Below are 25,986 nucleotides of genomic sequence, written 5' to 3' on the forward strand. Positions count from 1 at the left end.
TTGACAGGTGCCGTCATATAGACTCCTGTATAAATCCCGCGAGAACATACAACACCCTGATCATTCCAACGGAGTGGACGTTTCGATGTCTATAACCGCCTTGACAGCGGCTTTCAGCTTTGTACAATACACTAGTTAATCTGGGCTCGATCATTTGCCGCGAGACGATTGGGAGCGGCAATCTACGCCTCGCATATCAGAAGTACGCCGGGCAAGACCATCCCCTGACATTGAGGATGTTCAATTGCGAACCTCAGATTGAAACTCCGATGCTTACGTACAAGATAGAAGATGCCTCCTCAATGTGGATCATTCCATTGGGATCAGGGGCTAAAATCGGAGGCGGCCTTGTTTGCGCCGTATGACCACATGGCGCCGGCCTGCAGCAAATTTTTGTTGTTTGGGCCCTGGGGGGATTGGCCTTCTCTCAAATTGCAAACCCAACAAAACATACAGTACAGTACATACAAAAGGGCAGGCGGGAAAAGACGACATTCGAGTTGGCTGTGACTGACATTCTCCAACCGACCTTCCATCGCTTCAGTCGTCGCAATGGTCGCCCGTGCTCTCGTCTCCCTGGCCTCTTTCGTCGCTCTGTCGACCGTCGTCCGTGCGCAGGCGCCTGCGCCAGGTGACACTCCTCTGCAAGGGCCTCAGCCGGTTGCCAATCAGCAGCCTTCCGACCCCAGCTACAGCTGTCCAGCGACATGCGTGGCACCAGCATGTGTGTGCGCTTCGACAAAGATTCCTGGTGGTCTGACAGCAGACCAGACGCCCATGTTCGTTACCCTGACCGCCGACGATGCGGTCCAGCCTGACACTTGGGCTGCGTTCGAACAAGTCTTGAACAGCACGGTCAACCCAAATGGGTGCAACCTCCCATTCACGTCCTTCACCTCGATCGCATGGACCGACATGTGGTTGGTGACACAGCTTCACTCCAAAAACCACGAGATCGCCGTGCACACCATTAATCACCCCGGTGAGCTTCTGCCGATGCATATGCCTGTTTTGCTGGTTCCCGCACGGACTCGCGCCCACTCACTTTGAAAATTCTGCCTCCTCTGATGTTTAGATCTTGCACTGTCGAGACCGGCTGCTCGCGAACAAGAAATCGTGGGCTCATTTCAAGTCTTGAACAACTGGGCAGGAATTCCGAAGAAGGATCTTCAAGGTTTCAGGCACCCGTTCTTGTCGTTCAACAAGGACACCTTCGACATCGTTGCGAAAGCCGGCTTCAAATATGAATCCTCAGTCACACTCGACCCCATTCTTCAACCTTACTGGCCGCATACCTTGGATTACGGCTTCGCATACTACCCCCAACCTTGCTTGAACTGCACCAGCGGCCCCTCGATGCGTTATCCCGGATTGTGGGAAATCCCTATGTACAAGTATGTAAAGGTCCCCGTTTCGTTTGTTAAGTGGTTACCTGATTGTCTGAACTCTATGTCTCCAAGCTTGATTACGAACTCAACTCCCCCCGCCCTGTGGACGTCTATGGATCCCATCATTTCCCCCCAATTGAACGATTATGATATCGCGATGGCAAACTTGAAGGCCTCCTTTGATCTCCACTACAAGACGAAACTGCCATTCGGTTTATACCAGCACCTAGCCCAATTGGTAAGCTTGCGAGTTCGATCACATGTCTGAAACTTCACGGGCGGCGCCTTGTTTACTCAACCCTTATTTCGCTCGCCAGGTTGCATGGGGACCAGACGTGCAAGTCAAGAAGATCCAGTGGTTGAAGGACTTTGTTCAGTGGGCACAGACCAACTACAAAGACGTTTGGTTTGTGACGAATCAGCAGTTGATTAAGTGGATCCAAGCTCCAGTTCCAGCCAGCAAAATGCTGGAATTCCTTCCCTGCGTGGGACTCGCCACCGACAAATCGAACAAGGAAGTGTGCGATGGTATTGACAACAACGGCGACGGAACGGTGGACGAAGGATTGATGGAGAATTGCCAAATCACCGATCAATACGGCTTCATGTCTTGCTTCGGCTGCCCCACGATCATCCCAAATATCACTCAGCCTGTGCCTCCCTTCAAGACAGCCGCAAGGAAGCTGCCTGTGGACGCTGGGTGCGATAACGGTGTGTGGGACCCAGTCGGTGGCGCTTGCGTCAATCTCGTTCGTGCGACTGTGAAGCTGCCCGCTGTCGGAGCCGCAAATGGCACCAACGGAACCAACCCCACCACCGGCTCAAACGGATCTGGATCAACCTCCAACGTCAAGAACTCTGCGTCTGCGGTTCCCGCGAACGCTGTCGGTGCCGGTGCTATTGTGGCCTTGATCTCCTCATTACTTTAGACACTATGCACATTGATCACGGCGTATTTTGACACATCACTTTTGACACTGCTTACTCTAGAATTTTTGTTGTGTTGGCGTATTTCAATATAGAATCTACTAATTCCTCAAAGGACGTTTAAGGAGGGCGAGGGCAGGTTCGGGGAGTGCATACGCAGGTGCATACGTAGCGACTTTCAGTTCAGAATCCTGTCCGGTCACCTCGAGTTTGAGAAGGAGCTCGACGCGCCAGACGCGCCAGCTCTGACCAGAGCTCTGACGATGCGCGTTCTCGTTGCAGTTGTGCAGAAGTGCAGCTTCGCATGTTATACAGAACGTTTCGTGGCCTCCCTTCAATCCGAAGCACAGCACCGTCGCACCCCGAGTAGCGACAGCCCGACTCAAAATAACAACGAGTCGCTTATCACACCGCTAGACGGGGCAAATCGTGCTTAGACCGAATTCACGGCGATGCCTTTTCACTATGCCGCGACGGAGAAGCAAGATGAAGGGCAGCGCTTGCTGGAGGAAACCAAGGAAACTACCGAATTCGAGTCCCGCCTCAAGATAGTTCACGGCGACGTTAAGTCGAAGGCGTTGCGGCTGACATGGAAGTTCGTTCCTGCCACTCTTTCGATTTTGCTGTTCATCATCGCGACCGCGGCGGTCAAATACAGCACCTCGCCAACGAACCGCGACGCCTGGGCTCTGGCCCCAACAGTCGATTTTCCCGAGCGCCTTTCGAAATCCGTGCTCCCTTCAGTTTACACCTTGGACTTCGCTGTAGATCTATCGTCTCTGGTGTTCGTGGGAAACGCGTCCATCACAATGAATGTGCTGGAAGCGACCGATGTCATAAGATTTCACGCCTCGCCAACTTTGAGTCTGTTGGCTCTTAGCGTGTCGCCAAACACCGAGCTTGGCGGTATATCCTTACTCAATACGACGAGAGATGGCGATACGGTGACCGTCAAGACCAGCCACGTGCTCTCCCCTGGAAACTACACGCTACGGTCTACGTACGGCGGCAACATCGGAAACAGAACGATGAGGGGTTTCTATGCCAGCTACTATGAAGATAGCAACAGCGGAGTCTCTCGGGTGGTCGCTGCGACTCATTTCGAGCCCATCGGTGCGCGTCTTGCGTTTCCTTGCTTTGATGAACCTGCATTGAAGGCACAATTCGACATCTCAATAACTGTGGAGGAAGGAGATTCAGCCGTATCGAACATGCCGGTTGAATCCATCGAAGACCACCAGGGAAGAGGCATCTTGCGAAGCTTTACATTTGCGAGAACGCCATTGATGAGCACGTATCTGGTCGCGTGGGGCATTGGAAAACTGTCCCGCGTGGAAGCCACCACACCTGACAAAAAAGTGAAGCTTACGGTCTATACGCAACCCGGGCGTGAGATCGAAGCGCAGTAAGTGGTCATTTGACGGCATTGACGCCCTTTGCCACGTGGCTCATGTCTGCAAACCAGGGCTTCGCTGAGGATAGCTCTTTCGAGCCTCGACTTCTTCCAAAATCTTTATGGCATCCCATACCCTCTTCCGAAACTTGATCTCTGGCCGATGCCCGACTTTTCAGGCGAAGCCATGGAGAACTTCGGACTGATGATTTTCGAGGACGTCCTCATGATGGTCGAACCATCGTCGCCTAGAAACCATCTGAGGACGACGGCGTTGCTGGTGGCGCATGAGATAGCTCACCAATGGTTTGGGGATTTGGTCACTATGAGATGGTGGGATGACTTATGGTTGAATGAGGGATTCGCCGAGTTTATGCAGTACCAAGCAGTGTACCACGGCCACTTTAGGTGGGATCTGGACGATGATTTCTTCCCAATGGAGCATATACCAGCGTTCATTGCCGACTCCACGTCGTTTAGTCACCCCATAGCAGCGGAGATTCAGGACCCAAGTCAAATACCGATGTACTTTGACGACATCACATATGATAAGGGTGCGGCGGTTCTCCGAATGCTCGAGAATTATCTGGAGACAGAGGCGCCGGGAGCATTCTCAAAGGGGCTTACGCACTATCTCACACAACATGCCTACGGTACCGCAAATACCAAACAGCTCTGGGAATCGCTCGACTCCGTCCTGCCGAGGAAGGACGGCATCATCGAAAAAATGATGGACACGTGGGTTACGCAGCAAGGATACCCTGTTCTGACCGTCCGATTTGAGGACGATGCTCTTGACGTCCAACAATGTGCCTTCTCTCTTTGGCATGGATACTCGGAGTGCCAAACGAAGACCAGCTGGGTCATACCTATCACATGGAGAGTAGTCACGGCTGAGAAGGTGTCCGCCGGAGTTCTACAGGACAGAAGCACCTCTTTCGCTCAACAGGAGTCATGCGATGTCCTGCAAATCATCAATCCGAAGCGGCCTGGCTTCTATCGGGTGCAGTATACCTCTGACCAGTACGCTCGGCTCGCCGCGCATCTAGAACAGCGTCATACGGACTTTGACCGATCGGACAGAGCCGGTCTCGTGTCGGACGCGATTGCGCTGATGCTCAGCAACCGCGTCGCCTATAGCGATGTCGTATCCTTGCTCGCGTTCTTGCAGCAGGATGAAACGTCGGCAATCGTATGGGAGGTCGCGTTGGCTGGGTTCCGCGACGTGGAGCTTGCTCTGCGAAATCATGAGACCGCCTTACGGAACTGGGTCTACTGTACCCTGTTATTGATGGACAAGGTTATATGGTCAGTGGGGTGGCGCGAGGAAGCGGCAAAGAACGTCTTTAGAAACGGGCACGTCGATCGGGAGGAGCGAGAGGAGATGCGACGAGGTATCATTGAATGGGCCATCCTTCATTTCGAAGAGTCGCACCCACTGGTGCAAGAAGGTTTTCAGTTCTATGAGGACCTCCTTTCCGGAAAGATAGAGGTCGGTCTTCCCGCGGACATGTATGAGCTGGTCTACCTGAACGCCATACGGCATCGAAAGGATGCGTTCCGTGAGATTCTGGAAGTCTACACGAAGAAGCAGAAACGCGTTCTGCCCGGGGATCTTCTCAGAGCGCTGTCGTCGACTTCAAATCGGGGTCAACAGGCTCAAATCTTCGCAGTCGTATCTGAAATGTCATTACGCGAGCAACTACAATTTGCGGATGTTGTGTCCCATCAACTGCACTCGTGTGAAATTCTTGTCCGCGAGTACCTCGACAGCAAACCAAACAGGTTGGTGTCGGCGGCGCTAGGACGGTCGATCGCTCGTTGTGATGATCGCCGAACTGTGGCAAAGATCCGGCAGTTTGTCGGACAAGAGAATGCCGATACGGTGCGAATTAGCGCTTTGAAGGCTGGGTTGGAACGCCTTGATGCGTTTGCTGCGTTCGGGAAAGTTCATCATAGCGCATTTGACGTCGCTCGATAGTTTTGAATGTAGCAGGGAGCCCAATATGTATCTAAGCGCCAAAACTACTGTAACCGTATATGGCGGAAGCTTCTAGCCTAGAATTCGTCTTTGTTTCATCTGGAGTCTATCAATACATGGTTTCATATCATATTATTTCCATCATCTTCAACACCATCGGAGTCGATATTGTCATAACGACCTCCAGCTTCAGCCTCGTCATCGAAAAATGCGAAGTCCCATACGAGCAGCGACTGATCAAAGGAGCTCGTGATGAGCTTCGTGGGTGTGAATCTGAGATTCCAAACCTGAATTTGGCACCCGTCGTTAGAAGTCTGAGAATGATCATCAAATCGGCGATTGCTGGCTTACCGTCTCCGAATGCCGACTGAGCGTATACAAGCATGTTCCAGAGTTCAAATCCCAGACCTGGAAAAAATCGTCAGTTAACAAGCCATGATTCCCAAAGTACACCCAAGAACCCATCTATGGACCTTGATACTCTTGTCGGAAGACCCACTGACTAGCTTCTTCTCGTCAAATTGCAAGCAAACAACTCCGGCACGATGGCCCTTCAATGTTTTCAAGCACTCGCCATCGCTGCGGCGCCACAGCTTGATGGTGGCGTCTTGTGATCCCGAGCAGATATGAGAGGAATTGAGTTGGAGACAGTAGACATGGCCGTCATGGCCCATGAGGGTTGTAGGAGCGGGAGGTGTCGATTGAGAGGAAGCGTTGCGGGTCCTAAGTTGCGGAATGGAGACAGACGATGATAAGAAGGTTTAAAGCATCGGCGGAGCTTTCGTGTTGCAACTCACCAGATCTTGATCGTGTGGTCGGCGGATCCTGAGATGATGTTCTCATGATCAAATTGAAGGCAGCATACAGCGTTCGTATGTCCGGTGAGAATCTCGATACATTCACCCGTCTCCATGCTCCAGACCTGCACAGAAGCCAATTAGCATCATACAGCAGTGCCAGGCTCCGGAATCAGAAACATAAACCGACCCGAACGGTCATGTCCTCCGACCCGGATACGATGACATCGTCGCCACATTCCACGGCCACAATTTCTCCTTCATGCCCTATCAGAGTACGGACACATTCCCCACTCTGCGTGTCCCAGACTTTGAGGGTCGAGTCTATGCCCCCGGTGACTACCCAGCGGTGAGCGAACTGCGGGAGAGGATTCGAAGCTTGATCAGTGTATGTCTCGAGTGACGACTGCACCGATGACAATGTTACCTTCACTGCGGATATGGTGCCTTCATGACCGTTCAACCGGAGGTGGCACTCTCCCGTTTCGATGTCCCACTGCACACCATAAAACTGAGTCCGAATCGGGGGTAGTGTACATCAAAACCATACGACAGTGCTTACCACTTTGCCTACGTCTCCGAGAGCCACAGACACCACCCAGTTATCATCGAAATGCATTGGCAGGTCCCGGCCTGCCATTAACACGTCAGTCTCCAACTAGCCGTAGAAACGTGTTTACGGGAGCTCAAACATTACCATCGCCATCCGCGCTGGTGATGGAGCTGACTTTGCAAGCTCCCCTCTTCCAGTTCTCTCCGGTCAAGTAATTGTGTTTGTAGATCTTTTTCCATATCCCTGGAAGAGGCAATGGTCGTTGAATCCGCGAAATCTTTGATCTCGCTGATCGGGAAATCTGCTCAAAGTTGCGGTCCTTGCAGAACGATCTCCACAGAACGTCGTCGTTGAGTAATCGCTTCCATTTTCGGGATACCTGGGCGGATTTGGCGAGTGTCCCTGGGTCGTTCACATGCGAGAGAATGAGGAGAAGGATCTCTTCGGCCAGGAATGGTGCCCGGTTTGCTGGTGGGTTGGAATTTGCGGGATCTGCTGATGCTGACGAACTGTGGAAATGCCCGGGAGTTTCGGCTCTTCTCTGGGCGCTATTCCTGCTTTTGCAGCTGATTTGTCCTTTGGGGTCATGTATGAGAAGGACTCTCTTCGAGGACCCTGGGATCGCTCGTAGCTCCCTCATTTGAAAGGCTGAAGCTAACAACAAAATGGTCGTTGTTGCTTCCGAGCTGCCTTCAAGGACGCCTTTCTATGACCTAAGATGTATCGTTTTGCCGTGCTAGACACGGAAAGTTCTAGAATCGAGGTAGAGCGGAACGACACGGCCTGTTGAGAGGTGGCGGGAATACACGCTGTCAAGCTGTCAATTCTGTGATGTCATGACATTCGCAACCGCCAAAACAGGAAATGCAACGGATGCCTGCTGCCAACGGAGATTTACTTTCATTCCGGTGTTGACCAATCCTGCGAACGTGGTCAAAGCGGCAAGATGAAAGTTCTGCCAGCAACTGCCCTGTGCGCGGCTCTCGCTGCCCACGGCCTACGAAAAAACTCTTTGTCGGTGGATGGAGCTGTAGCGGCCGTTATTGTCGGCTTCATTACTTTTGTTTGTTCGGGTGATCGGGATGATTTCCTCTTCTCGGGTTCGTTGCTCGGGTTTTATCTGCTAGGAAGCCGTGCTACCAAGGTGAGATTGAGGGAACCGCAGTCTATACGCTGCGGTTCAAACTCACGGCAAATTTCATCCCTTCGTCCACGTTGTGCGTTTTAGTTCAAACAGGAGCGAAAGAAAGAGTTAGAGGAGGACTTTCAAGTGGGAGGACAGAGGAACGCAATACAAGTGCTGGCTAACGGATTGACGGGCACAATCATCTGCGCGCTGCACTTCTATCTCGTTCGGATACAAGGCGAGGCTAGCACAGTGTGTTTCGGCGATGTGAAGGGAGCAGGACTACTTCATACGGCCGCGGTTTTGGCTTATCTGGGTCACTATGCATGCTGCTGTGGGGACACACTGGCTAGCGAGCTCGGGATCCTGAACCAGGGAGATCCGTGGTTGATTACGACTGGAAAGCGAGTCCCAAGAGGGACAAACGGCGGGATCTCACCTCTGGGATTAGCGGCTTCGGTGGGCGGAGGGGTGTTTGTTGGCATCATTGGTGCAATAGGGTTGCCCTGGACAGAGGGATGCCCTGGTCGAGCCCCTTATTTGACCATCGTCGCATTGAGTGGAGCTGCAGGCCTTGTTGGGTCACTGGTAAGACGTGCTTGCATTCATCGCGCATACCACAAGTGTAAAATATGTTCCGGCACAGATCGATTCGATGTTGGGTGCTACTCTGCAAAAGTCCGTCTACAATGCGCGGACAAAGAAGATCACCAGCGACTTCCGCCAACTGCGGAAAGGGGAAAAGGCAGAGGATTTGGTACATGTTTCTGGGAAAGCTATTTTGGATAACCACCAGGTACGGCCACCGGAACGGCTTACAATCGACTCAAAGAGGGAACACAAAGCTCAACGCTGGTTCTCTAGGTTAATGCAATCAGCTCGCTGCTAACAGCGGTGTTCACTGCAGCAATCGGCGTATATTGGTATACATAGCGAGGGCGGTAGAACTAGTGAACGGCGGTATTTCTACAATAGAACCAGTAGGAGAGTAGGACAGTAGGACAGCGGGACAGCAGGGCAGCGGTAATAGGTCCTTTAGGATATCGCCTCTGTCGCAGAAGAATGTGAACAACTGTCGCCATCTCCGCCTCACCGTTTCCTTTTCGAGCTCTTTGGGTTGCCCTGCGCGTCGACCGGCTTTGCAGCGGCACCCTTCCCATTTTCGACGGGATCAAACACTATGAAACCACATGTAAGGCGGAGGTGCCCAACTCGCTCGATTGAGAGTGGAAACGGACCTTGATATGTCGCCAGAGTGATGGCAAGCTCCTGATCAATCTTCACATGCTGCTGAACGCTTCGCAAGCAGGTCCTTAACAAGCTCTCCTGTTTTGCCTTTATGTACTTGATGTAGCGAAGCAGCTTTTCATTCTCGATAGCAAATAAATTGCCGGGTCGTACCTTGTACTTCTCGGCTTCGGCTTTGATCTGCTTGATGATTTCCGTTCTCTCCTCTAAGAGAGCATCCATCTTGCGAGCATTGGCGTTCATAAGCTCATCCCTGAAATTCGGCACGTATGCGACACGGGACAATTTCGATCTCCGATCAATAAGGGAACTGTTGGTCCCAACATCGGGCGAAACTCACAAGACCCGTTGCTGCCCGCTCAAGTGTTCTTGTGCTGTCTCCCCAAGTGCCGCAACAAGTCTCTCAAAGTCCTTTTCCACCTTCTTCTGGCGCTCCACGACCTTTTTCTCCATGCGATCTAAGCACAGCAGTTTGAGTGCGGAAATTCGAAGAAAACGAATAGATCCAAAAACATACCTTTTACAGCTGCAAGAATCTTTGGCCGCAGGACGTTTGGAGCGTCAGTTCCTTGAGGGTCCATCTCAAGCCTCCAATAGGCTCCATACCTCTGCCATGTCGTCACCACTGGATGCGAAATATGCGCGTAAGATGGGATTACATGCGGTATTGGAGCGTAGACACAACATACCCTCCGCTCTCCTCTGCCTCCATCCCGTCCATGCCGTCCACACTCAGGCCGATACTGTCGTCGTCTAACATGCTGCTTCCTCGCTGGCAACTTTCTATACTGTTTGCTGTGCAGATTGAAAGTCTCGAACTTGGAGCGGACGCGCTTTCCGCCAGGCTTTCGGCGCTTCGCAAACTTGCTCCCGCTGCGCTCACTCGGAGTAGGCTCCAAGGTCACCAAAACGCTTAACCCTAATGGGCTAGCATTAGTTTCTTTGCAGTATTGTTTATAAGCATATCCATTGAGCGACAGCTCCTCGCAGTTCGCTGGTGATCACTGTCGGTTTCTCTCTTCAATTTCTGCTGTTTGGTTTGGCCGCGACAGGAACGAAGTCTCAATTCGCGGCTTTGTGAACATTCGACCCGAGCATCGTTGATCACCATGAGTTCTGGCCACGACACAATGCCAGGGGCACGACCTGCGGTGGGAGGTCCATTGGGTCCTCAATATGGCGTCCTCGGAAATCCGCAAGTAAGCGTGCAGTGCTAGAGAAAGGTGATGTGTCTCGAAGCAAATGGCTCTTCCTGACCCACACCCATGCCTGTCAGGGAAGAGCAGCGGATGGCAATACTGGGTTGTCGAACGCAGCAGGGCTTGCGTCTTTGTCGAAGCGACCGAGTGAAGCAGGGGCAGCTTCTTCCAAAAAGTATGTATTTTAGCACTCAACTCATGTTGCGAGGGAAAGGCGGAGGTCTGAACGTGTCGCGCATTACATATTCATAGACGGAAGAAGCCAGCAGAACGGGTGCTGCCCAAGCAGGTGCGTAGGGGTCTAGCTTAGACCACCTCTTCAACAAATGCTCATGGTTCCAAATAGATCGAAGCATATATACCCGAATCGAAGCTATACACCCAGATGCAGGAGTTTGAGAGGAAACTGGACACCACCATCAGCAGAAAGAAGCTGGACATGATGGAACAAAAGAGCCAAATGAAGGTGGGGGGGGGAGGGGGCTTCGGAGTCACTCAATGCATAAGACGGGGACTTTGCACAATAGCGAGAGAAGCTAGCTGACATATGCCCTCTCGGTAGCCAACAAAGCGGGTCTTGAGAGTGTTTTTGTCGAATCTGGCGTCTGATCAGTTCGCGGACGTGACGGAGGAGGAGGATCTGTTCAGTTTAGAAACGATGCGCGCACCATCTTGGACCTTACGGATAGAGGGACGACTGCTGGATGTACGTTCTTGCTGCCAACCGGCATCTGATCGACACTCGCATACTCATATGCGGTGCAACATTACTCTAGCTACCTGCCAGCCGAAAACCTCAAGTCAACCCACCGAAGTTCTCGAGCTTCGTACGATCTGTCGTGGTCGAACTGGAAAGGGATGGAAACTTGTACCCTGAAGACAACGTGATAGAGGTGGGTCTGCTCGGAGCAGAGGCAACTCGGGTCATTGAACAGTCGCTCATATGGACGGCATTATCAGTGGCATCGAATGGACGGAACACCAGAATGTGATGGCTTTGAGATCAAGCGAAAGGGCGACAGTAACGTCAATGCAAAGATCATGATATATTTGGAGAACAAGCCCGAAAAGTTCAAGCTGTCACCGCCACTGGCCAAGTTGCTGGACATACATACGGACACTGCTGCTAATGTGATCATAGCATTATGGCAATATGTCAAGGTATGGTTTGTCTTCCAAGAGAGAGCCGGGCTGTCTCATATAACGTCAGGGCTGATGCATTCCGTTGCAGTTCCAAAAGCTACAAGAGCCTGATGACAAGCGCCAGATCAATTGTGATGAACAACTCCGAAATGTACGATTAGCTCGTGAGGACGTTCCTTACCAACACTCATCAACATACTTACCTGATGCACCGGACCTCAGATCCTTGGAATGTCACGGGTCTCATTCTCGCAAATACCAGAATTGCTCCGCGCCCACTTTTCTCCACCAGATCCGGTGATCCTCAACTATACCATCACGACCGACAAGGAGCACCATGTACATCAGTTTGCGTACGACATTGATGTCGAGGTTGCCAGTCCAGCGGATGGTGGGGATGTGGTAGCACCAAACATCACAAAAGACATTGGGGCGTTGGACGAGAAGGTGGGAATTGGCGGGTGCGCTGATGGAAGTCTTGACAGTACCCGTTTTGCTGACGTTTATATTGCCTCCCTTTCTTTCGTAAAAGATCACGAGTTTGATTCAATCCATCAACCACTGCAAACTGAAACGTGACTTCATGCTTGCATTTGCGGACAATCCGGTGGACTTCTTGGACCGATGGGTGGCCAGTCAAAGTCGAGACCTTGAGGTGAGAAGAGGCAAACATACGGTCTACGTGGGTGAAAAGGATGGCTGCTGACTCGAGTCTGCATATTCTAGACGGTACTGGGCGACTCTCACTTCAACATGGAGGAGATTCGCAGATCAGACTTTTACGACAAGGAGATTGTGCATCAAGCTGTGTTCCACCATTTGCGACAGAAAGATGCTATTTAGAGGTTGCGGCTATCCGTCTGCCATTTCCCTTCCGCGATTTGTATATATCTGTACAGCGACGGATGTATTTACATATGGACATCGTCCCTGAATCCCACTGATCAAAATTGGGTAACACTTTGTGTTTCGGCCATGGATACATGTGCACATCTTTTACACTAGCGTTGCTTAGCTGTAGAGGCGCACCCCTCCCAATCCCGCATTGGCAGAGAAGATTGCGTCTTCATCGCTGCCCAAGATCCCTTGCTGTGCCAGCACTGCCTCCAGATCCTCCGCCGTGCACCGTCCGGACTGTTTCCACGTGTCCACATCATCCAAAACCCGCATAGCCGTCCCTATTATCTCCCCATTCTTGTAAGCCAGGATGGCAGGTAACACCACAAGATCAAACGTCTCGTCCGCAATGTGACTTTTGATCTTGCAAAACTTTGTGTTAGTGGCATGTCGTGCCGCCAGCACGGACAATAGGGCGTTCACGACGCGACAGCCTTCGTTCGATGGTTGGTACAGGTGTACGAGGACCGTCACGGATGGAGCCTCGTCGTCGATCGCGTTCAGATATTCGTCTGGCGACTCCATCTCGATGACCGTGCCGAATTGTTTTCCTGTTTGAAAGCGCTGCTTGGAGAACTGCGCCATGCGTTTTGCTCGATATGCCTTCAGGAACAGCTCTTCTTCCATGTCCTCATCGTCCTCATCCTCATCGTCATCATTTCTCTGCCGTCCAGCAGCCTTTGCGACATCCGGTAAGCCCATCTTCCTCCTCTCCTCCTCGGCCACGCTCCTCTGCATCCACCCACTGGCTAAAGCACCACTGGAAAGCTTTTGGTAGTCACGCTGGGCTTTCAGTTCTCTCCTCGCTCGCTGCTGCTGTTTGTGGAACTTCTGATCGGCCAAGACGCCCTTTGGCCCCGTCTGTGGGCCGGCGGAGTCCATGTGCCTACGGATAGCGGCGTCTTCGGCCTCCAGCGCGTTTTCACGGGCGAGACCCGGCGGCATTGGCGGTAACCCTTCGGAGTCCGAGTCGTCTGAGTCATTGTAATCGTCGTCGTTGTCGTCTTTATGGTTGTGCGCTTGATCCTCGTCTGCCGAGTCCGGGTCGGAGTCGGGGTGGCGGCGGTCACCAGGCTCGAGGTTTGACTCGTTGCCGGCAAAGTCGGAGATTGCGCGCAGGAGGCGGTCGTCGAGGTCCATGTTGTGGGTGGAAGTGTATATATGCGGAGATCGATCTAGAGGTTCTGGGTAGCTTGCGCAGTGCCTACTTTGCGTCGAGACCCGGGGGTATATTTTCGATGGATTTGAACATGAAAATTGGTTGGGAGCGAAGAGGTGCGCAGACTTGGGTCATGGCTAGCTACGCGCTGTCGAAATACTTTTCGATTGACAGCACCCGTCACCATCGGGAAGTTTTCCGCCTGGAGGGGGTGATAGATACACGCGCATCAATCTCACTTAAACTTGTGTTAACGACCCACAAAGTGCTTCACTGCGGCTTCTTTCGAATAAGTTCCCTCCGGTCAGCGTTCCGATGTTGCGGCCTATGCAAGGCGCCCTTACCTGAGAAAAGCCCGCAATTGCACCTTGGACGCATTGCTTCACTTTCTTGCACCATAGCTTAAACTGTCAGAATAGCATCCCTCCGTCCATATTAATAGCCAATAGAATGAAACTCTTAGCGATTCTCTTAGTGTTTTCAGGTAGGCAGAGTGGAGGTTCGAAGCTTTCTGCAACCACTAACAGTGTGGCGTCTCTTCCGTATAGCGGTGTTCGTGGGGGTGGTACATGGTCTTACGACGAGGGCGGTGTGTGACACAGGTATGAGGACCTTGCATCTAGTGGCTACAGGCGCAATGGAACGTCGAATTGATCAACTTCCCGTCAAACCATAGAGCTAGGATGTGGTGCCGGCTGCCACCACGCATGTCCATTTGGGTTCCCTTGTCGGTCCGCGGCCGACTGTCTATCCGAGTCCTGCACTGGAGGCTATTGCGACATTGGCAGAGCATCAACATCGCCTGGGTCTGCATCATCGGCCGCCACTCCTCAGAACCAAGCATGGGAATTGCCAGATCTCAAGGATGGGCTCAAGTCGTTGAACATCGTGCAGGAAGGATATGGACAAGATAATCGCGCTGTGGTACCGGATCCGTCCGGCGGAGGAAAGCAGGTCTTGAAAGTCTCGTGAGTCGTCGTTTCCGTCTGGCAACTTGTTGTCGCTACAAGTCTCGGATGAACCACTGATGATTGTTCGTCCTGCGCCAGATACCCAATGGGCAGTTACAACCCAGCAGGATCTATCTCCGGGGGCACACGGGTAAGAGTCTCGAAACTTTGCAAGCTGGTTTGAAACTTCCTTTGGAAGCTGATAGCTACATCTACCAACGACAGTTTTACGCCAAGCCAGCCGACGTGTCTACAGCCACCGTACTCTCGCTGGAGTACCAAGTGTACTTCCCACTGGGCTTCGAGTTTGTCAAAGGCGGAAGGTTACCAGGGATCTATGGTATGAACACTTGTTCAGCAGCGCATTGCTCAGAGCTCAGAAAGAAGAACGATTGCCCTAAGCATTGCTGTTCCCACACAGGTGGCCGCACAGCATGCTATGGCGGAGACAACCATAATGACTGCTTCTCAACGAGATACTACGTGGGTGCCATGATTTCAAAGCTGAACCGACCATCTTGATCTTCAGATTCCCTTTATTGATCACCGCTCTCTGCTTTCCTGTACCAGTGGCGCAAAGGCGGCGTAGGCGAAATATACGTCTACGTCAACTCAGCTGACCAAGTAGACGCCTTCTGCGAAGTACCGCCGCTCAGCACCTGCAACGGCGCCTACGGCAACTCCATCGGCCGCGGTGCCTTCTCATTCAAGGCCGGATCCTGGCAATCCGTCGTGCAACGGATCACGCTGAACACGCCCGGGAAGGCCGACGGCCGTGTGCAGGTGTTCAGCAACGGGCAGGAAGTCATTGACTTTGATAAGATTGTTTGGAGGGATGCGGAGGATATTAAGTTTGAGGGGATCGTTTTTGAGAGCTTCTTTGGCGGCGCGGATGCGAGTTGGGCTACTCCGAAGGATCAGACTATTTACTTTAGAGGGTTGAGCATGCACTGGGAATAAGTGCACCGGGGACATATTCAAAGCCCTCATCTCTGCATAGCGCCTGCAGTATTTGCCTTGATGCAGTATAGAAGGAAGTCCTTTTTAGTGTAAAGTCCTCTTGTTCTAATGCCCCGCACTGAATAGTACTCCGTCCGTTGTCAACGCCCCAACCGTCCACAAGCCATAGATGGAGTATCTTATCACCGGGCAAAAGTGGATATCATACATATGAAGGTGGGGTAGGCCTAATCGGTTGCACCGTAACCACGGATGCCTTGCGCAAACGCCCACTCAGTCTGAAGTTCACATGGTTCCGTGATCGTGATGCCTGCGTTGCTGATCGTACGCGTTGTGGGGTTCGAGCCGGTGTGCATGCAACAAAATTGTATTTCCGTCTACAAGATGAAAGGCCTAGCTCGGATCTGCAGGGTCTGTACAGATCGAATCGAAAGGAGGAGCGAGCCCCTCCGCCCATAACTAGCCCCTCCAACTTCCAATTACAATTACAAGGACTCGAACACTTCCTTCAACTGAGTTGCGAGCTCTTCAGAAACGACCTCGTTCGTCGTCCGTAATGTTATCCGGAACATCTGTAAATATTGGAGAACGAATCAAGTCAGCATAGTACAAATCAAAACAATGTCATACCAACGAACGTCTACCTTCTGCGTTTCATTAGTCTCCACCCTCAACAAGCACCCAACCTTCATATCGGCGGCATTGAATACCGCAGCCGCAACAACCGCATCGGTCCCTTGCGCTTGCTGCGCGTTATCAAACTCATCGAGGATCGCGAATCCCAGCGCCTCTCCGATCACTTTCCTGACCGTTTCATTCGACGCCGACGTGCGCGATATATGCTGCTGCTCGCGTGTGGTTCCAATCTGTTGCCATCGGGTGATGAAGTCTTGGCGCGGGAGTTGGACTGGTGTGAGGAATTTGGTGGGTACGATCGGCAGACGCAGGTCGAGGGCTGCGTGATGGGCGTTGTTGAAGGCGTTGGACGGTGTGAGGTTGTATGTCACGCGGAGGTGGGCTGAGAGGCCGGCTGGTGATACACATTCGACATTATACATCTGAAATGGGAAACGTTAGTTGTTGCTCGTTAGCTGGCTACTAGTTCGACTAATCACGCATACCTGATGCAGTTGGGTCGCTGGCGGTATAACGCTCGCAATGGGCTGAGACAACGACACTCGCACTCCATCTCCACCCTTCAACTCCGTGTTCAAATCGGATATTGTAGCCATAGACTTGTTACCAAAGAAGACGGCGACACGACCCAAAGCGCCGTGATACTCTGTCTTGAGTCCAATTTGGATATTCGAGTCCTCGTACAGGACACCACTGGCTTCTTGGGTCAAGTGGATGAAGCGGTCCTGACTCACGCCGACCGGTTCGTTTCGCTGGTGTTGCATGTTTGAGGCTTCTGTGGCACTTCCGCCAAGATTCAGCAGCTCGCCCATGACGTTGGTTGGCTGCGTGGTAGTCGCAGCTGGTGCAGTGACGTGACCAGCTTCAACAGCTGACCGTCTGCGGTTGTCCTTCTTCACAGCCAGTTGATCCTTATTCGCGTCCAATCCCCCAATCTGCCATGTTCTTCTATCTTCCGTATCTTGCGTCTTCTTATGCAGCCTGCTCAGTAAAGCAGACTCCCGTTCCGGGAAGGCCGGCATTTCCTCGCACGCTACTTGTAGCAAGTCGTCGGTTGGAAGTGTGGCAATGGCAAGGTACTCGCACGCTCGTTGCTGGAGCTCCACATCCAATACGAACCGATATTGCTTGAAGACGCCAATAATCTGCTCTTTGATCTCCGGGAAGACGTTGATGAATTTGAGATACGTCGAGAGCAGCATAGCACGAGTGCCTACTGAGCACATGCTAAATTTGGAGTGCAGTGCCATGAATTGCTCCATCGGGGTGCCACCAGGTGAATTGGCAATGAGATGGCCGAACTCTCCCAGGATGTACCCTCCAACTTTCAAAGCTGTCTCGTGACACGTCGGCGATTTCAGAGCATTCAGACAGGTCCGCACAGCATACTCTTGCAGATCTTCGTTGTTTGTGACGATTTGCACGACCCGGTACCATACTTCATCGCTGACATTGTCTCCAGCGAGGGTGATGAGCTGTAGATTGACGTCCACATACCAATTGTAGTCGGTAGTGAACTTCTCCGTCAGGATGGCAATCTTCAGCACCAGCTCTTCACGCATTGCATAGTCTGCAACTGACAAGAACTGCAGCAGTTCCGTTACGATGACACGTGCGTTGCTGGTGTCGCACATGCTGTACAGCAAATCGAGAGCTCTCCTCCTGACACTAATGTCTTTATCCTTCAGAGATTGAATGATCGTCTCTTGGTGTTTCTTTGCTGTGTGGACCGTTTCCGCAAATCCTGCTAAATGCGCCATTGTTTCGAGACCGAGGTACCGAATATTGGTTTCTTTGGACGAGATGAAGCGGCCAAGAAGCGCCGAGGCCTGAACGACCAAGTCTGATTCCGGGTTGATGTGAATGGCAACATTGATGGCTTCGAAGAGCACGGCGTTCTGCGCGTTGTTGTGTTGCACATTCTTTGGGATGTCTTGCGAGTTCTTTATGATGGTCTGCAAAACATTCAGAAGCTTGTTTCGCAAGGCGGTGTCGTCTGGATGATCAAAACAGTGAAAGGGGAGCGTCAGGTTGAGGGTCACGATGCGGAGAGCGATGTCAAACAAACCTGGCGGAGGGTAGTATTGCAGCAGCCGCAAAAGTTTGACTTGCAACCACGGCACTGGAACTTTGTAATACACATAGTCCGGACTGTACTGCCTCTCGATGACAACCTGCAAATCTTGTCAGTTTTTTGAGCGACAATTTTGAAGCGCACAATGAATTCACACCTTATGCATCCGATTGATCGCTCTAGGCACGCATCCAGAAATTGCTTCTGGATATGACTGAGCAATAGCCAGAACCAAGCTACTGAGTGACAATAGCACTCCCTGAAAATCATAATCGATCAGAAGTCCTCTTCCACATCTATCGCTGTCGATATTCGTTGTGTTGTATGCGCAAAAAATTACCATGTCATTCTCCTCCATCGTTATCAAAATCTTCTCTGCCCATTCCTTCGCAGGAATCAAATCCGGATGCTTCCGGAACAAGCGTAACAGGCAAAGAGCTGCCTTCTTCTTCACAAAACTCTTCGTGTGCCTTTTCCAAACATTACGAGTCAGCGCTCCCCGGTCGATGCAGTACCGTCATGAAAGCGAACGACACTCACGCTACTGTCAAAAGACGCATTACGTCGTTTGCTAACCCTTCCGCCATCTCCCTGGCAGCTATATTTGCGATGGCCTGCAAAGCTAAACATTGGTGCAATTCGACATGATCGTCCAGGTCCTTCCGCATCGAGTTCACAACTAAGCGGACAAGTTCGTTCGTTTCCGTGATCATCAACGTTACGGCAAGATATCCCTGAAAACTGAGGTTTAGAACGCCTAACATCGTTTCGAAATCCAATACAGTGCTGCGATGCCATACTATTTGTTTCTCGGAGTACTTTGGCGATGACAGCAGGTTGACAGCTTCCATGTGCCCAAAATCGACATCCCAGCCCAAGATGTACATATACAGCAGCTTGCAGACATATTTCTTCTTTTGCCGTCCACTGAGAGCTGGATCTATGTGTCGGATTGGGGTTAAAGGATTGTCAACAGCAAGAAAGTAGAATTCGTCGCCTTCGGTCCGTTCGACGTGTGCGTAATGGGGGCAGTCAAGCTACCTTTAAATTTGGACCGAATATTCGCCAGCTCCTTGTTGACTCTCTTCTCCTCCAGTTCCCGTGCCCGGCCTGGGTTCGAACGTAAATGGCAACAGTGAGCCAATGAGAAACATAGTGGGCAACGACGAAGTGGACTGAAACCACATCTCTACGCAGACTCAAACAAAAACCGCAGAGTTCCATACAGTTTCGAAGGTCAGCTATGAACACCGTCAGACCGCGCATAGACTACGTGGAATACGAAGGTCAGAAGGAATGTGAACAAAGATGCTCAAGATGGGTCCTCAAGATGTGCACACCATATTGAGCTATTTTCTGACAGAAACTCCGGAAAGCGAGACTTTGCGGACACTAGCGGTTCGTTCCAGCTATGCTTTAGAGCGGGACTAGGTAACGAGTTTGGCGCGGGCTCCAGGAGGCCAGAAAGAACGACGGAAAGGGCTTAATGTCAAAAGCTGGGGTCTCTGGAGTTGCGTTGGGTTGTGAATTCTGAACGCGCCGTTCGTCTGCCGCTCGATTGATCGCACGGACATGACAGCCCCAACACGCGAGCCTCTTCCACGGAACATGGGCATCTTGCAGCGTCCGCCCTCGTCGCCTCTGCATACTGTATGCACCTATGTACAGAGGGCATGTACGTGTATAGGCATCGCCGGAGGAGCTGCCTCATGTATGTCTCCCCTCAACCGGCCGGGCATGGGACCTGATATCAGACCTGTTAAGACTAGTAGGTTTGAATACCTGCCGTCCAACGTTTTGCACAACGGCTGCACAGTGTATATACTATGCTGGCTTTCAATTTTGTATTGTATTTGCGAGCACGAAGCTACACCCGACCCATTCAATACGCCGGTATTTCCCACGCTGCATTACGCCGTCTCAGTTCCATCCCCGTCCCTGCCGCCCGCAAGCACGAGGTAACTAGGGTAAATCTAGAGAAATCTCTAGGTTCCTGAGACTTGTACCAGATGTGTCAGGCATCAACACCCAGACCATGGCCATCATCATCGCAAAGAGGAAGATATCACGGCAAGCACTCTCGCCCCGATCCACTGTGTTGCGAGATTCAGCTGAGGAGCACTCGAAGACCCGAATGCGCATTTTTCCCTTTAGCTTCCCGATACGTGGGCGTGGATGCACTGAAGATCTGCAAATTCCCTTTCATCGCATGCTGGCGGAGGCTATCTTTCCATCCGACGTCTGCCGTCTCATCCCCGTCTTCGTTATCTTCGCCGTCAGACTTACATCACTGGCGTTAAGTGAGATTCACCCTGCATCGAGGGGCGATATCCTCGACAAATGGAAGTGGAAGGCGGTTGAAAAGTCAGTCGTTGAATAAAGTGTTCCATTGTCGAGCTCGCCAACCTTTCATAAGAAAGTCGAGGTATCTGTAAGTTACGACGCATCGTATTGCCAACATCGAGAGCGCGAGCCAATGTACCAGAAAAGGGCAGCCCACGATGAACCGCCACGGAGATCCTCAGCGCATCAAGAGAGGGAACACATTTTATGTGCAGTTTGGCGCTTAGCTGTCATTGTGCGTGGGAATTTGCGGGTTTGGTCTTGCCCTTCCTCCTGCCTTCCACTATTTTATTTGGGTGTAGCGACCACACAACGGCTTGTATCAAAAATGCGAGTCTCTTAGCTCTTGCCGGCGTTTGGCGCGGAGATCGATGGCGTCGGCGTTGTTAATGGCGTCGCTGCTGTCATTTGCACACTTGTTGTCCATTACCTTCGCCTTTTTGGCTGAATCTGCGTGGTCCTTGGGTATTTGCCCTACGGGACTAGGCCCGGTGGCCACCGCCTTGAACACAAGCTTAAACAGCTTGAATGCTACCACACCCCATTCCGCGCTCTCCCGACATTCTCCCTCTCTCCGCCTCTTCGGCAGCTTTTTGGGATGAAATGAAGGCTATGGCAGCCTTCTCATCCTTGGTCGCTTATGTTGGACACTTTGTAACTTCGATTGCCCTTGGCATCGCCTTCGTTGTTGGCTTCGCTGTTGTTATTGACTTCGTTGTTAGCTTCGTCGTTGCCGTGGTTTGAATCCTTCGACTTCTTCGTGCCGTTTTTATCCCCCGTCTTCTTACTGACCTCTTTCACCTTCACGCGCACATCATTCAGCACCAGTTCCAACCTTGCACCAGCCCGATCTGGGGTGGAGTTCTTGACAAACTTCATCATATCATGCTCTTCACGCTTTCCATCGATGTTCTCATTAATGGTCACCTTGCCCCGCTGCCCCTACTGCCTCCACTGCGAGCCTCCACTGTTGAGCCTCGCCACCGACCTTCACGATTCAGTCCCAACACGACGCTCCCGAAAGTCTGAGCTCTAAAAGTCAAGAGGGCTCCAATCTGGGCCAGCAAGTGGGAACCGTCACTGGACACCCACAGTGATCATTGAACGACGTTACGGTGACGATGCTGCTTGCCCATTGTCCCGCTATGCGCCAGTGAAGTGCCCGCGCAAAATAGCGGAGAACGATGTCCAGAGAGCAGCTCGCTCGCCCAATGTCATGTTCTTCACCGGCTTGATGAAGACCCAAAGATCAACACCGTTCAGATCTTCAATCTCCTCAGCGTCTGCAGCGGTGCGTCGAGTATGCTCAGATCGACCTACGATCCAGCGTCCTACATCTTTGCGGCAGTCAGTATCGCGGAGCGCAAGCAGCAAAAGTAGGTGCTGGATGGGATGACATTCTTTGGGGTCGGGTTTGGAGAGGATGCGCGAGTCCAGGAACTGTCGGCCGAACGCCTTCATGGTGTCTATGAGAGGCATAATACCCTGGCTTTGAAAACCGCTAGAACTGGGGCGCGGAATCCTTGAGCAGGTCATTCCTCCACGGTGGTAGTACTGTAACATGACCGATAGACTCCACACTAACTCCAGTGGCAGGGCTCGAGTCGGTAAAACCTAGGAGACATGACAGCACAGGCCTCGCGGTCTCGGGAACAGCAAACGGCTGGGAACGGCCTATGCAGCCCCTCGAGCCATTTGCAGCTCGTATGAGCCGGTCCCAAATTAGAAGCGGCGTAGTTTGCGGCTCTTTGAGCCGTCCCGAGTTGGAACGGCGGGGCTCAATTCGTAGGTAGCTCGTTGAGCCATTCCCAGATCGGAACGGCGTGTGTAGCCGTCCCGAGTGGGAACGGCGTGTTGCTCTCGGTGAGCTGTTCCGGAGTGGGGAACAGCGTCCATATTGCTGATGCAGCTGGTCCCGAATGGGGACCAGCGTGCGATGTGCTGCCAAACTCCAAAGTGCTGAGAAGCTCGGCAGCGTTGTAGAAAACAGAGAAGAGGAATTTCCATCAGTTCTCAAAGAGCGGAGTTTTAGGCCGGGTGTTGGAGCGGAGTTACAGCTGAGGACAAGCCACATCCGCGCCACATGTCAATGCTAAACACAGATAAATCACTCTTCCACGTGCAGGGATTCCCAGCGGTGACTGGATCGACTCTCGATCGATGACGGTGCAGACGATGGGAAATGCAGTGTCTGGACTTCGAAATTTCGGCCTGAGAAAATCCAAGCCCTCTGTGAGACTGTGACCAGCTCCACAACGCTCTTCGACATCTGGCAGTTCGGCGTGGCACTCCATCACTTGCTTGGCATCAGCATAGAGTATTACGCTCCACTATCTCTCCTTGCATTCGTAACAGAGTCAACCCAACATGCCCGACGTTCGATCCGTAACAGAAACGCCCAGCAATATCGTCGAAAAGGATGAAAACCCCGATAGCGAAGAGGACACCCCAGTGTATGGAAACAAGGGCTTCTTCTCTTTCCTGAAAGACTGGAGCCCGGGGTCTCTTCGGGGGCGGAGGTCGCAGCGTCAGGACCCTGTTGCTGTCGGTGCGCCGATTCCGCCTAACCCTAAGCTGTTCTTTGCGAATGAGAGGACATTCTTGCACTGGATGAACTGTACGTTTCGAAATCGTGGCCGAGGGCGGAGAGTGGGTTATATCGCACGAGATATCTGGGGACCCTTTCAGCACATGAACTAATGCTGCTTGTTGTATGTTCTCCTCTTGACAGTGTGCGTTATTCTGGGCGGTTTGAGCATGGCCTTGTTGAACTTTGGCGACAGAGTGGCACAAACTGCAGCGGCAGCGTTCGGATTGATTAGCGTCATCTTGATGTTCTACTCACTGGCGCAGTTCTGGATTCGGGCGGAAAGGTTGACGAAAAAAGGTGGGTGTCAGGGATGCTGGATACGATTCAACAGCAACGTTACTAAACCTCCATCTTCTAGAACGAGGGAACGTGTTCGAAGACCCAGTAGGAATTCTGGCGATGGTCGCAGTCGTTTTCCTCGCTGTCGGAATAAATCTGGGTCTGCAGTTTACGACGGGCACGAGTATGATACATAGCCTATTCGCCGCCTCAAACCACTAAGCAGTGTGCATAGGCCCCATAGCGATATCTCAGAGTGCGAAACGTGGTCTGGAATGGCGAAAAGGCGGCAATTATATCTTATTTATTAATCCCAAAACGCAACAAGACATGGATTGAATCCGTGAAGTAAGACTTCCGATCTTTCTAATAGACGTATGGTATGAAGATATAGGGCACCTTCTCGCAGTACGCGTCCCAATCCGCGCCATACTTCTGCTTGCAGCGCTCCATGTCTCGACTGACACGGTGAACGAGGACGCACGTAAAGAAAACGACATAGAAGTACGGGATCCACGAATCGAAACCGCAGATGAGACCCCAGCTGAGGGCCATGGACAGATCGGCCGTATAATGTATTTTGCGCGCGACGCCCCACCATCCGGACGTGAGGAGCTGGCTGCCGTGCTGGGTGGTGATGTAGGTCGGGTCGACGATGGTGCCCCAGGGGAGTTGGGGGAAGGCTTTGCGGGGGATGTAGGTGCCGGACTGTGACATGCGGAAGCGGTTCTTCTGCGAGTTGGCGGTGTCCCACACGTAGTAGGCGAGGATTAGCAAGGCGTACTCGAAGACGAGGAAGACGGGGTGGTGGTTGATGGAGCGGCCGGTTTCGGTTTTGAGGAGATACAGGGAGGAATAGCAGTAGGTGAAGGGGACGCCGGACTAGAGGAGAGGTTTGGACGTTAGCATTCGAAAGGGAGTTTCCAGTCCAATCGTCCACACGCAGCACTCACAAAGTTCCAGAAAATCAGCATGAAACCCCATCTGAGGGGAAAAAGAAGGCAGTTGTAAGACAAATGGTGAACACACAAACGCAAACGCCGCCTCAACATACTTCTCGTAAAAGATATCCCAAGTGGTCGGAATGCACTCCTCGCCCTTCATACAAGCATTGACATACAACGCGTGTGCCAACACCATAAACAAAACCTCAGGCCTGACCGCTCCGGTCACCTCCCACTCCTTGAAAGCAGCCGACACGGTGATGTAAAACAACAACACCCAAGGGATGCGAATCTCCGCCCAGATCTTCAAATCAACGATCCCAATGCGCGGGTTGAGCACCGCACCCATGAAAATGTCGTACATCACGTAGCCGGACATGCGGTGGGATTTGTTGCAGAGCACGCCGTAGAGGTAGGTGGCGATTGTGACGCCAAAACCGAAGATCATAGACACGGTCATGAGAGGGCCGAAATTGTCGATGATGCGGGAGATGGGCATTAGACCGGTGTAATGCATGATCACACTGGGGGAGTTTTGCATAGATGAGTGAGACTCTTCTCCATCGCAGTCCGTCATGATTTCGAATATCCGCCCAATTCTGTCCATACCTGGCGACAATGGTCGCATACCAACTCGACAGCCCATTACATAAATATTCCAATTGCTTGAATCCCAAACTCGGAACCGGAAGTCCTTTTACAACCGGTCCCGGCATGAAAGCCGCCAAAGCGAATTGGAAAAAGATGAAGATAGTGTACGATGTGACAGCAAACACGTTGGGAGCGGCATGCTTCACCAGTAGATCCCATTGCTGGAGAGACCACTCTCCTATCGTGTCGAGACTGGCGGGATGGGCCAGGTGGCCGTTATTGAACTCGATGCAGATCCAGAAATAATACATCAGCGAGGGGAAGAAGATCATCATTATCGTGACGCCTGCGAGAGGAAGGCCGCGTCAGTGCCGCCAGATGTCACTGATGGACTCCACTAAACCCCTCAACAGCTATGTAACTCCGAGGCTCACCAATAGGCCCGCCGAACTCCAGATGGATCTGCTTATCCAGCTGCAAGTCGATCGTCTTATTCACATTAGATGGATGCGACGGCGCTCGGGCGCGATGGGCGGTCGGGAGCAAAGGCTCATCCTCGCGCGCTCTCTCGTCGGTATCAACGTTTCTTGACTGTGCCATTTTTTCGGCGGCGCTGAACTTTTGTCCGAGTCTGACGGCTGGCTATCTTGTCTGAAATATGACCTGGTCTGCAATGGACTAGCAAGTGGACAGTGTGGGGTGATGTGCGAACGCGTCAAGGCAGAAGCTTTCAACCCCGAAGCGCGAAGCCCTTTGCCCTTCCGCTTTATACGAACTTGACCTCCACAAATTATGTCGCGGGAGGGTT

At 52.1% G+C, this 25,986-nt stretch overlaps 11 protein-coding genes across 11 annotated transcripts; 7 read left to right on the forward strand and 4 right to left on the reverse strand.

Annotated features, from left to right (window-relative positions):
* Window positions 1–384: 384 nt before the first annotated feature.
* On the forward strand, window positions 385–2,606 carry EV422DRAFT_525897 (uncharacterized protein). Its single transcript, XM_053070091.1, has 4 exons — window positions 385–982; window positions 1,076–1,394; window positions 1,461–1,626; window positions 1,706–2,606. Exons 1-4 carry the CDS (start codon window positions 553–555, stop codon window positions 2,315–2,317), a joined length of 1,527 nt encoding a protein of 508 aa, XP_052926562.1. The 5' UTR covers window positions 385–552; the 3' UTR covers window positions 2,318–2,606.
* Window positions 2,469–5,750, forward strand: EV422DRAFT_419312 (peptidase family M1-domain-containing protein). Its single transcript, XM_053067093.1, has 2 exons — window positions 2,469–3,720; window positions 3,781–5,750. The coding sequence occupies exons 1-2, from the start codon at window positions 2,768–2,770 to the stop codon at window positions 5,687–5,689; spliced, it is 2,862 nt and encodes a 953-aa protein (XP_052926563.1). The 5' UTR covers window positions 2,469–2,767; the 3' UTR covers window positions 5,690–5,750.
* EV422DRAFT_419304 (WD40-repeat-containing domain protein) lies at window positions 5,751–7,832 on the reverse strand. The gene is made up of 8 exons (XM_053067092.1): window positions 7,184–7,832; window positions 7,049–7,119; window positions 6,914–6,982; window positions 6,677–6,844; window positions 6,487–6,611; window positions 6,163–6,412; window positions 6,041–6,097; window positions 5,751–5,976 (listed from the first exon to the last, which is right to left on the reverse strand). Exons 1-8 carry the CDS (start codon window positions 7,677–7,679, stop codon window positions 5,812–5,814), a joined length of 1,401 nt encoding a protein of 466 aa, XP_052926564.1. The 5' UTR covers window positions 7,680–7,832; the 3' UTR covers window positions 5,751–5,811.
* On the forward strand, window positions 7,833–9,349 carry EV422DRAFT_419331 (integral membrane protein DUF92-domain-containing protein). Its single transcript, XM_053067094.1, has 4 exons — window positions 7,833–8,183; window positions 8,268–8,753; window positions 8,812–8,961; window positions 9,030–9,349. Exons 1-4 carry the CDS (start codon window positions 7,986–7,988, stop codon window positions 9,096–9,098), a joined length of 903 nt encoding a protein of 300 aa, XP_052926565.1. The 5' UTR covers window positions 7,833–7,985; the 3' UTR covers window positions 9,099–9,349.
* A 910-nt stretch (window positions 9,350–10,259) lies between these two features.
* EV422DRAFT_419238 (SWI/SNF-related matrix-associated actin-dependent regulator of chromatin subfamily D member 1) lies at window positions 10,260–12,682 on the forward strand. Its single transcript, XM_053067090.1, has 11 exons — window positions 10,260–10,612; window positions 10,690–10,787; window positions 10,865–10,901; window positions 10,959–11,078; window positions 11,175–11,318; window positions 11,389–11,505; window positions 11,573–11,773; window positions 11,844–11,906; window positions 11,978–12,202; window positions 12,288–12,410; window positions 12,482–12,682. The coding sequence occupies exons 1-11, from the start codon at window positions 10,523–10,525 to the stop codon at window positions 12,596–12,598; spliced, it is 1,335 nt and encodes a 444-aa protein (XP_052926566.1). The 5' UTR covers window positions 10,260–10,522; the 3' UTR covers window positions 12,599–12,682.
* EV422DRAFT_419267 (Phosducin-domain-containing protein) lies at window positions 12,473–13,890 on the reverse strand. The gene has a single exon (XM_053067091.1). It carries the CDS (start codon window positions 13,790–13,792, stop codon window positions 12,767–12,769), a length of 1,026 nt encoding a protein of 341 aa, XP_052926567.1. The 5' UTR covers window positions 13,793–13,890; the 3' UTR covers window positions 12,473–12,766.
* Window positions 13,891–14,138: 248 nt separating this feature from the next.
* On the forward strand, window positions 14,139–16,018 carry EV422DRAFT_419526 (uncharacterized protein). The gene is made up of 7 exons (XM_053067095.1): window positions 14,139–14,295; window positions 14,360–14,413; window positions 14,488–14,779; window positions 14,861–14,912; window positions 14,987–15,101; window positions 15,183–15,244; window positions 15,332–16,018. The coding sequence occupies exons 1-7, from the start codon at window positions 14,262–14,264 to the stop codon at window positions 15,719–15,721; spliced, it is 999 nt and encodes a 332-aa protein (XP_052926568.1). The 5' UTR covers window positions 14,139–14,261; the 3' UTR covers window positions 15,722–16,018.
* A 188-nt stretch (window positions 16,019–16,206) lies between these two features.
* EV422DRAFT_550453 (adaptin N terminal region-domain-containing protein) lies at window positions 16,207–19,697 on the reverse strand (the record flags this gene model as incomplete). Its single annotated transcript, XM_053071772.1, has 10 exons — window positions 16,207–16,293; window positions 16,366–16,779; window positions 16,843–18,353; window positions 18,426–18,531; window positions 18,589–18,690; window positions 18,772–18,901; window positions 18,972–19,165; window positions 19,232–19,371; window positions 19,473–19,541; window positions 19,658–19,697. 10 exons carry the CDS (start codon window positions 19,695–19,697, stop codon window positions 16,207–16,209), a joined length of 2,793 nt encoding a protein of 930 aa, XP_052926569.1.
* Window positions 19,698–20,951: 1,254 nt separating this feature from the next.
* Window positions 20,952–21,623, forward strand: EV422DRAFT_525926 (uncharacterized protein). The gene has a single exon (XM_053070092.1). It carries the CDS (start codon window positions 21,146–21,148, stop codon window positions 21,374–21,376), a length of 231 nt encoding a protein of 76 aa, XP_052926570.1. The 5' UTR covers window positions 20,952–21,145; the 3' UTR covers window positions 21,377–21,623.
* Window positions 21,624–23,141: 1,518 nt separating this feature from the next.
* On the forward strand, window positions 23,142–23,865 carry EV422DRAFT_505660 (uncharacterized protein; the record flags this gene model as incomplete). Its single annotated transcript, XM_053068504.1, has 3 exons — window positions 23,142–23,391; window positions 23,506–23,661; window positions 23,723–23,865. 3 exons carry the CDS (start codon window positions 23,142–23,144, stop codon window positions 23,863–23,865), a joined length of 549 nt encoding a protein of 182 aa, XP_052926571.1.
* A 144-nt stretch (window positions 23,866–24,009) lies between these two features.
* EV422DRAFT_550454 (ergosterol biosynthesis ERG4/ERG24) lies at window positions 24,010–25,778 on the reverse strand (the record flags this gene model as incomplete). Its single annotated transcript, XM_053071773.1, has 5 exons — window positions 24,010–24,525; window positions 24,597–24,627; window positions 24,698–25,111; window positions 25,197–25,524; window positions 25,613–25,778. The coding sequence occupies 5 exons, from the start codon at window positions 25,776–25,778 to the stop codon at window positions 24,010–24,012; spliced, it is 1,455 nt and encodes a 484-aa protein (XP_052926572.1).
* Between the last annotated feature and the right edge of the window lie 208 nt (window positions 25,779–25,986).

This window comes from Fimicolochytrium jonesii (genome assembly GCF_025526975.1).
Source record: "Fimicolochytrium jonesii strain JEL569 chromosome Unknown EV422scaffold_8, whole genome shotgun sequence".
NCBI classification, from domain to species: Eukaryota; Fungi; Chytridiomycota; class Chytridiomycetes; order Spizellomycetales; family Powellomycetaceae; genus Fimicolochytrium; species Fimicolochytrium jonesii.

Coding starts and splice junctions, on each gene's coding strand:
- EV422DRAFT_419312 (XM_053067093.1), top strand. CDS start 2,768: ATGCCTTTTCACTATGCCGCGACGGAGAAGCAAGATGAAGGGCAGCGC. Junction 3,721..3,780: donor GGGCGTGAGATCGAAGCGCA/GTAAGTGGTCAT, acceptor TCTGCAAACCAG/GGCTTCGCTGAGGATAGCTC.
- EV422DRAFT_419304 (XM_053067092.1), bottom strand. CDS start 7,679: ATGAGGGAGCTACGAGCGATCCCAGGGTCCTCGAAGAGAGTCCTTCTC. Junction 6,983..7,048: donor TCGGAGACGTAGGCAAAGTG/GTAAGCACTGTC, acceptor TATGGTGTGCAG/TGGGACATCGAAACGGGAGA. Junction 6,612..6,676: donor CGGAGGACATGACCGTTCGG/GTCGGTTTATGT, acceptor GCTTCTGTGCAG/GTCTGGAGCATGGAGACGGG.
- EV422DRAFT_525926 (XM_053070092.1), top strand. CDS start 21,146: ATGGCGTCGGCGTTGTTAATGGCGTCGCTGCTGTCATTTGCACACTTG.
- EV422DRAFT_419331 (XM_053067094.1), top strand. CDS start 7,986: ATGAAAGTTCTGCCAGCAACTGCCCTGTGCGCGGCTCTCGCTGCCCAC. Junction 8,184..8,267: donor TAGGAAGCCGTGCTACCAAG/GTGAGATTGAGG, acceptor TGTGCGTTTTAG/TTCAAACAGGAGCGAAAGAA. Junction 8,754..8,811: donor CAGGCCTTGTTGGGTCACTG/GTAAGACGTGCT, acceptor GTTCCGGCACAG/ATCGATTCGATGTTGGGTGC.
- EV422DRAFT_525897 (XM_053070091.1), top strand. CDS start 553: ATGGTCGCCCGTGCTCTCGTCTCCCTGGCCTCTTTCGTCGCTCTGTCG. Junction 983..1,075: donor GCACACCATTAATCACCCCG/GTGAGCTTCTGC, acceptor TCTGATGTTTAG/ATCTTGCACTGTCGAGACCG. Junction 1,395..1,460: donor TGGGAAATCCCTATGTACAA/GTATGTAAAGGT, acceptor TATGTCTCCAAG/CTTGATTACGAACTCAACTC.
- EV422DRAFT_419526 (XM_053067095.1), top strand. CDS start 14,262: ATGAAACTCTTAGCGATTCTCTTAGTGTTTTCAG. Junction 14,296..14,359: donor GATTCTCTTAGTGTTTTCAG/GTAGGCAGAGTG, acceptor TCTTCCGTATAG/CGGTGTTCGTGGGGGTGGTA. Junction 15,245..15,331: donor GCTTCTCAACGAGATACTAC/GTGGGTGCCATG, acceptor TTCCTGTACCAG/TGGCGCAAAGGCGGCGTAGG.
- EV422DRAFT_419238 (XM_053067090.1), top strand. CDS start 10,523: ATGAGTTCTGGCCACGACACAATGCCAGGGGCACGACCTGCGGTGGGA. Junction 11,079..11,174: donor AACAAAAGAGCCAAATGAAG/GTGGGGGGGGGA, acceptor CCCTCTCGGTAG/CCAACAAAGCGGGTCTTGAG. Junction 11,506..11,572: donor CTGAAGACAACGTGATAGAG/GTGGGTCTGCTC, acceptor CGGCATTATCAG/TGGCATCGAATGGACGGAAC.
- EV422DRAFT_419267 (XM_053067091.1), bottom strand. CDS start 13,792: ATGGACCTCGACGACCGCCTCCTGCGCGCAATCTCCGACTTTGCCGGC.